Source organism: Clinocottus analis, unplaced genomic scaffold (genome assembly GCF_023055335.1).
Source record: "Clinocottus analis isolate CAN_PGR_092001 unplaced genomic scaffold, fCliAna1.0.p SCAF_24, whole genome shotgun sequence".
NCBI lineage: Eukaryota > Metazoa > Chordata > Actinopteri > Perciformes > Cottidae > Clinocottus > Clinocottus analis.
Genome location: NW_027175976.1, coordinates 1,517,501 through 1,525,900, shown reverse-complemented (window position 1 = coordinate 1,525,900; position 8,400 = coordinate 1,517,501). Strand labels below are relative to the sequence as shown.

General features: G+C 37.7%; 1 protein-coding gene across 6 annotated transcripts in view; it reads left to right on the top strand.

Moving 5' to 3' along the window:
• Positions 1–95: 95 nt before the first annotated feature.
• LOC137793876 (uncharacterized) overlaps positions 96–8,400 on the top strand; it is a 25,618-nt gene continuing 17,313 nt past the window's right edge. For 3 of the 6 annotated variants that reach the window (XR_011078257.1, XR_011078258.1, XM_068590282.1), the window contains exons 1-9: positions 96–205; positions 1,065–1,109; positions 1,846–2,232; positions 2,399–4,007; positions 4,127–4,390; positions 4,498–4,926; positions 5,110–5,574; positions 6,400–6,807; positions 7,639–8,091. Coding sequence is in view for 1 of the 6 variants with exons in the window: in XM_068590282.1 (XP_068446383.1) it covers positions 1,893–2,232; positions 2,399–4,007; positions 4,127–4,390; positions 4,498–4,926; positions 5,110–5,574; positions 6,400–6,807; positions 7,639–8,091 (3,968 nt within the window). In the remaining 5 variants the exon portion in view is untranslated. Of the gene's footprint in view, positions 206–1,064; positions 1,110–1,845; positions 2,233–2,398; positions 4,008–4,126; positions 4,391–4,497; positions 4,927–5,109; positions 5,575–6,399; positions 6,808–7,638; positions 8,092–8,400 lie in introns of those variants that run through there. The other 3 variants (XR_011078259.1, XR_011078260.1, XR_011078261.1) reach the window with 3 other exon arrangements.

The window sequence follows — 8,400 nt, the reverse complement described above, 5'->3', positions numbered from 1 at the left end:
GGATACGTTGAAAAATTCGGTGTTTAAAAAAAATAAATATATCGCTTATATTTGGTTACTTCCGGTAAGGGCGGCTTGGTTTTATTTTGAAAGCACAGACGGATGTGCGACAGTAACGATACTTCACGTTGGTCGCGGTGTTTGCGGTAAAAGAAGAGGGATGAGAGAAGAGTGTTGTATTTTCTTCTGTCGAAAAGAAAACAAAGTACGGTTGAGTAGTTCACGTATTTATAAGTATTTTAATCGTATTTGTAACGGGATAAATTAGCGTTGTTAGCTAACTTTTGAACAACGTTAACTGTGAGCAAAGTAACGTTAGCTAACGACTGGATAAACGTTTCCTTATTCACTGTAACTTTGGTTTGTTAGCTAACGTTGATTATTAACTTGTATAGCTAATATATATTTATAGTGTGTGTATGTGACTTGTGACTGTATATATATATATATATATATATATATATATATATATATATATATATATATATATATATATATATATATATATATATAGTTAATACTTTCTATTCCGCTCAAATGTTGGTTTAATACGTTTAAAGAACTACATAATATAATTTCATAGAAAAACACTTTAAGTCTTTGTCATGTTAATTTAACTGTTCAGTTCAGTTAATAATAATTATTTAAAATGTATTTAATCTTTTCTGTTAATTTAGCCAAAGGCATAAAGATCAACATTCAACTAAATAAATAAATACGGACAAAATTAAACTTATTAGTGTTACCTTCCATGTATCATTGTATACAAATATACACTTTATAAATATATAATATTAATATATGAGTCATACCTAAATGTTTAGCTAGTTACAGTCATAAAGACCAATGTATTAAATAATGTTGTAAATTTGCATGTTTATTAAAACAAAAATACTGCCCTGTGCTGTTGTTTTTAGTTAATGTGCAATAGTTTGTATTTTTAAGAGTATAAATACTTAAAACAACATTTTAGGTGGTTTTCTTTACCTTGTAAACGTGCTGAAGAGGTGAAAGTACTCAATATCAGGCTGCTTTAAAACGTGACTTTTTTTTCTCGTCATCAGGAAAATCTCTCCCAAAGGCAGTGAGCTGATGGAGTCGATCGTCAGGTAAGTGTCTCTGGTATACAGCCTGCATGTTCTCCAGGAAAAGAAGGATCGCTGTCTTTGTTACTGCAGCGGATAGGTCATTCTTTCCGGGTAAAAGAAAAAATGAAACTTTTTATAATAACATAGTTATTATAGCAAAATCAATGATGTGCCTCACACTATACAAACAGGAAGAGGAGAAAGTAGAAACATAACTAAGAAAAATACAACGAATAAAAGCTACTTGAGATAATAAAAAAATGAACAGTAAATACTAGAAGCTAAATTGTCACGGAGAGTAGAAGCTGCTGCTGAAAGAGTATCGATAGGAACAAATTACTCAGGATGTATGGGTTTAGAAATCCAAATGACTGAATTAAATATGCAGCATGATTTTACATTGATGCCAACTCCTCTCCTGCTGTTATCTGTCCTGAATATCTTTGTATTGGATAGAAGTCAGGTTCAGATTTCTCTAAGCAAGTTTCAGTTAAAGGCACAGCATTGAGAAAAGGACTGAGTTCAGCCAAGCCGTTTTTGGGTAGCACATTCTTTCAGCAGACATCTTGGAATTGATAAACACCAAGAGATGTTAAACTTTTAAATGTTGCACCAGCTGCAAGATGTCTCGACCATCCTGCAACAACATTTCTGTTACACTGAAAGATTGAGAGGTTTTACACAATAGTTAATGCATCACAATCAGAATAATTGTTGGAATTAACATTTCATGTAACCTTTTTATTTTGTTCTCCAGAACATTGAAGTTGGGTCTGTGTGCAGAACATACAGAAGTAAGGAAACATGGCTTGTACAAGACAGACGGCCTTAGAGTACGTCACGGGTGGCAGAAAGTATCTCGTGAAAGAATTAAAGAATCTCTCTGTGATTCTGGAGAACTTGAATCAGCGAGAGGTCTTGGGTGATGAGGAGGTTTGTGTAATACAGGCAGAGCAAAATGATTACAACAAACGCAGACAAATACTGGACTCGGTCATGAGAAAGGGGGAAGCAGCCTGCTACGAGTTCCTCAAGATTGTTGACGTGACAAGGAAGAGGACCAAGACGTTTGACTGGATCAGTGGTTGGATCAGCTGCTTTCCCTTCAACGATGACACACAAATCGATACCAGATACTTAAAAGGTATGTGAGAGCAGGATTCTAGCTGATAGTAGGTTACATCTTTATTATTTAGCTTTAATAGGCTGGTTTTATGTAACTTTGGTGTTTTTCTACATATTTCCCCAAAATATTGTGCTATAGTATTATATATTGTGTATTTATTTAGTCACTATTGTTTTTATTTCAGGCCCAATGTCGTGTCACACATATCAAGCAAACTTGAAGTCAAAAGCACAAAAGATCTCTGACCAGTTTTGGATGGCAAACAAACGTCTGTTTGGAGGAAACAAGAAGCTCGATCTGTCGTACACGTCCCTTGTATTGGACAAACAAAACATATCTTCTGCATCTAAAATAAAGAAATTCAAGAGCAAGAAATGCAAGAAGCTTCGCTCTAAAAAGATGAGGACATACATCCCAGTGAGGAAGGCAGAAACCTCCCCGAGTGACCTGATGGAAGAAGATAGAAACATCATGTTGGTTGGTAAACCTGGGATTGGAAAGACAGCACTCGCTCACGAAATGTTGAGACTCTGGGCAGAAAGAGACAACAAGAAGCTCGATTACATGTTTTATTTTGACATGAGAAAAACATCTCACATCAGCAACTTGGAGAATCTTCTCTTCAGTGAGTTCAGTGAACCAGAGGAAGACAAAGAAGAGGTTTTACAGAACATAAAGAACAACTCTGACAATGTTACGCTCATCTTTGATGGAATCACAGATCTGTCTGATCCTCGTGCATCAGTGGTGAAGAGACTTGTAGAGAAGGACTTACTTCCTGAGGCCAAAGTTGTTGTGACCTGCAGACCGGATGATGAAGAAGACTTACCTTGTGATGACTTTCTCAGAGTGGAGGTGAAAGGCTTCAATGAGCAGGCCATCACAACGTACTTATCTGCATTGCTCGGAGAGGAACAGAAGAAGGTTCTGAGCAACGTGGAGTTGTTCACTCTTTGCCACGTCCCAATGTATGCGCTGATGGTGTCGGTCTGCTTTTCTTCTGAGACCCCACAATACTCTCCACAGCCGTGCAGTATCGCTGACATCTACATCAACATTGTTCGTCGATGCCTTCAAATAAACAGCGAAACTAAAAACAAAGATCTAAATTTCTTCATCAACACCAAGAAGAGCGAAATACTATCTTTGGCTAAAGTTGCTTTCCGTGCAACTGAAGGAAAAACTGTGAACTTGACAGAGCGTCCGTGTGGAGACAGATGTGTCCTTTCCTTCCTGAATCCACTCGTTGTCAAAGTCGCCCACACTGAGAGCATCACTGAGTATGCATTCCTCCACTACACCATGCAGGAGTTTTTTGCAGCGCTGTGGCTCTTGAAGAATCCAGATCAAATCAAGGATGTGTTTCAGCAATGCCTCACGGAGGAGAAGAAACACATGAAACATGTGATCCCTTTCATGTGTAGATTGTTGAATGTGAAGAGCCCTAGTCTGATGAAGTGTCTGATTCCAGCTCAGGAGCTCGAGAACTTGTCGAACAGATTCTTTACGGAAATGATCTCAACATTTGAGGCCAGTGGGCTTGATGGGGACATACTGTTCCTAAGCCAGTGCTTGTACGAGTCCCAGTGTCCTGAAGCATGCATGGACCTTCTGGAGAAATTGGACTACCACCTGGATCTCAGTGGAGAGAGTCTGGACCCTTACCCCTGCTGTGCTGTGGCCTACGTGGTCGCTCAGTCGAAAGAGAGGAAAATACGGCTGAGCCTTGAGGGCGTCGAGGTATCAGAACAAGGAATGACACAACTATTTGGCTGCCTTAAAAACGTCCAACGGTATGAGAGAGTTGTGTCAAATTACTGTTATGGTTGTGTTGTATGTGTAAACACTTGTTTTCATGAATGTATGCTTTGAATCATGAGGACATTGTCTGTAATTATTCTTTCATTTAAAGGTGTGAGCCTCTGCTTTGGCAGCTGTGGAGGGTTTTGCTTCTGAGTGGAGGGCAGATGGACCACATCAGCTTACTTGGCCTGGATGGAAATCAGTTGCACCTTCCAGTTGAGGGGGAAAGACAGCTGTTTGAAAGAGCAGTGAAAGTCATGCAGAGGACTACTACGAAGATTAATGTCTGCCTCCACTGGGAGAAACAAACTCCAGTCTGCCCGAGTCTGTGCTTGTCTCTCGTCGAGGCTTTGCCACACATCAGCTCACTCAGGTACGTAGCTCTTGTTTTTACGTGATGCCGAGTCCACACACTTTAAGTTTGAAACTTTCATAAAACCGTCCATGTTGTTGCGTACACCTGCGTGTGTTATCATGCAGCTTCAGGAAGACTTACAGACGTCCAGGATCACAGGACCAGGAGCAACGGACACTGGAGAAGGAGGAGAAGCAGCTGCTGCTGGATTTATGCCTGAAAGCAGCACTTCACAAAAGAGAAAGCTTTCACAGTGAAGTGAAAACGCTCATTTCATTGTTTTCTGTCAACACTGACTTAATTAACAGCCTTCTTGACATTTATCAGCATGTCCAGACTGAAGGGGTTTCAGGTATCCTTCCATCATTACAGACACTTTTCCAGTCAGGTCCTTCAGTCTGGTCCATAGACCTCTCAGAGAGAAAGACCTCCATCCTCCTGGAAGTGATGCAACTCCAGTCAGAGAAGAAACCAGTGAAGCTGAGAGGCTTCTCACATGAAGAGAGTGAAGTGAGGAGTTTCCTACAGTGTCTGCCTTTTATCTCACAGATCAGGTAACTGGTTACCTCCTTCATTATTTCTCTAGTCACTATAAGCCGTCCCGTCTCTTTTCACTTTTTCTGTATGCAGATTAAATGATAAAATATTTCTTCCTACACTTCACAGAGAAGAGTTTTAGTTCTATTTTAAAGAAAAGCATGTCACATTTTTTATTGTTTTAATCCTCATTATTTCAGTTTGCTGCCTCATTCATCTGAACCTTCAGAAGGAGTCAAGTTCTTTGGGAACCTGTTCTGTGCAGCAGCAGAGAGAGAACAGCAGACAGGAGACAAGATGCTGGAGCTGCTATCATCACTGTGCTCATACAAAACATTCCCTTTAGATGATGATGATTATTATGATGATGATGATGATGATTATCATCATCACAGATATCAGAGTGGTTTCCTGCTGGATCTGTTCTCCCACTTGAAGGACTATGAGACTGAATCAGGTCGGAGTGTCCTTCCATCATTACAGACACTTTTCCAGTCAGGTCCTTCAGTCTGGTCCATAGACCTCTCAGAGAGAAAGACCTCCATCCTCCTGGAAGTGATGCAACTCCAGTCAGAGAAGAAACCAGTGAAGCTGAGAGGCTTCTCACATGAAGAGAGTGAAGTGAGGAGTTTCCTACAGTGTCTGCCTTTTATCTCACAGCTCAGGTAACTCTGACACATACTGCATATTTATTATGCTCTATATTTTACAATACTGCATATTTACACATACTGGATATTTATTATGCTCTATATTTTATAATGCTGGATATTTAATTTTTCTCTTTATTTTATAATAATGCATATTTAATAATAACGTGGTTTTCTTCAACAGAAGTTTGTCAGAAAATCTGTTTATAATCTGCAGTGTTTCAAAAATAGTACATTTTCACTCACAGATAAACATAATGTACATAAAGATGAATATAACTTCTCAGTTAAGTAATAATGTATTATAACAGTTATCACAGTCTTCTGCCTGAATGAGAATAATGAAGATAATAATATTAATGAAACAATGAGATTCTGAGAAAAGAAAAATAAACCTTGAAACATCAAACAGTATTTCTTAGCAGATTAAATAATAATCACATCTTTTAATTTAATTTCACAGTAATTTAAAACATGAATGAATTAAAGACATAATCTGAGCTGTGAATCATCAACATTTAGTTGTATTGTGTAACTTCTGTCTAGCTGATGTTCCACTATTTATATTTATTGATTGTGAATTTCTTTTACACTCAAATGTCAGACACAAAATAAATATTACAAAGTGAACAAAGACAGTAGGAAGCAAATATGCAGGACGTCCAGACACAGGATTAGTGTTTGTGTTGTGAGTAAAAGTCCAAACATGAGGTTCAGTCAAGATGTCATGAGATCTTATCCAGTACAGACGTGTACAAGATGGAGTCCATCAGTAGTGAGTTGTTGTATTCATGCAGCTGAAATCAAATCATCACCAAATGTTTCCTTTCATTATTTCAGGATTCATCCTGTGTGGTCGGGTCGTTCTGAAGGAGTCAAGTTCTTTGGGAACCTGTTCTGTGCAGCAGCAGAGAGAGAACAGCAGACAGGAGACAAGATGCTGGAGCTGCTATCATCAGTGTGCAGATATCAAGACTTCCCCTTGAAAATGAAATGGTGTGATTTCCTCCTGGACCTTTACTCTATTGATCCTGAATTAGGTCTGAGTGTCCTTCCATCATTACAGACACTTTTCCAGTCAGGTCCTTCAGTCTGGTCCATAGACCTCTCAGAGAGAAAGACCTCCATCCTCCTGGAAGTGATGCAACTCCAGTCAGAGAAGAAACCAGTGAAGCTGAGAGGCTTCTCACATGAAGAGAGTGAAGTGAGGAGTTTCCTACAGTGTCTGCCTTTTATCTCACAGCTCAGGTAACTCTGACACATACTGCATATTTATTATGCTCTATATTTTACAATACTGCATATTTACACATACTGGATATTTATTATGCTCTATATTTTATAATGCTGGGTATTTAATTTTTCTCTTTATTTTATAATAATGCATATTTAATAATAACATGGTTTTCTTCAACAGAAGTTTGTTAGAAAATGTGTTTATAATCTGCAGTGTTTCAAAAATAGTACATTTTCACTCACAGATAAACATAATGTACATAAAGATGAATATAACTTCTCAGTTAAGTAATAATTTATTATAACAGTTATCACAGTCTTCTGCCTGAATGAGAATAATGAAGATAATAATATTAATGAAACAATGAGGTTCTGATAAAATAAAATAAAAATAAACCCTTTAAACATTAAACAGTATTTCTTAGCAGATTAAATAATAATCACATCTTTTAATTTAATTTCACAGTAATTTAAAACATGAATGAATTAAAGACATAATCTGAGCTGTGAATCATCAACATTTAGTTGTATTGTGTAACTTCTGTCTAGCTGATGTTCCACTATTTATATTTATTGATTGTGAATTTCTTTTACACTCAAATGTCAGACACAAAATAAATATTACAAAGTGAACAAAGACAGTAGGAAGCAAACATGCAGGACGTCCAGACACAGGATTAGTGTTTGTGTTGTGAGTAAAAGTCCAAACATGAGGTTCAGTCAAGATGTCATGAGATCTTATCCAGTACAGACGTGTACAAGATGGAGTCCATCAGTAGTGAGTTGTTGTATTCATGCAGCTGAAATCAAATCATCACCAAATGTTTCCTTTCATTATTTCAGGATTCATCCTGTGTGGTCGGATCGTTCTGAAGGAGTCAAGTTCATTGGGAACCTGTTCTGTGCAGCAGCAGAGAGAGAACAGCAGACAGGAGACAAGATGCTGGAGCTGCTATCATCAGTGTGCTCATACAAAACATTCCCTTTAGATGATGATGATGATTATTATGATGATGATGATCACATATATCGGAGTGGTTTCCTGCTGGATCTGTTCTCCCACCTGAAGGACTATGAGACTGAATCAGGTCTGAGTGTCCTTCCATCATTACAGACACTTTTCCAGTCAGGTCCTTCAGTCTGGTCCATAGACCTCTCAGAGAGAAAGACCTCCATCCTCCTGGAAGTGATGCAACTCCAGTCAGAGAAGAAACCAGTGGAGCTGAGAGGCTTCTCACATGAAGAGAGTGAAGTGAGGAGTTTCCTACAGTGTCTGCCTTTTATCTCACAGCTCAGGTAACTCTGACACATACTGCATATTTATTATGCTCTATATTTTACAATACTGCATATTTACACATACTGGATATTTATTATGCTCTATATTTTATAATGCTGGATATTTAATTTTTCTCTTTATTTTATAATAATGCATATTTAATAATAACGTGGTTTTCTTCAACAGAAGTTTGTCAGAAAATCTGTTTATAATCTGCAGTGTTTCAAAAATAGTACATTTTCACTCACAGATAAACATAATGTACATAAAGATGAATATAACTTCTCAGTTAAGTAATAATGTATTATAACAGTTATCACAGTCTT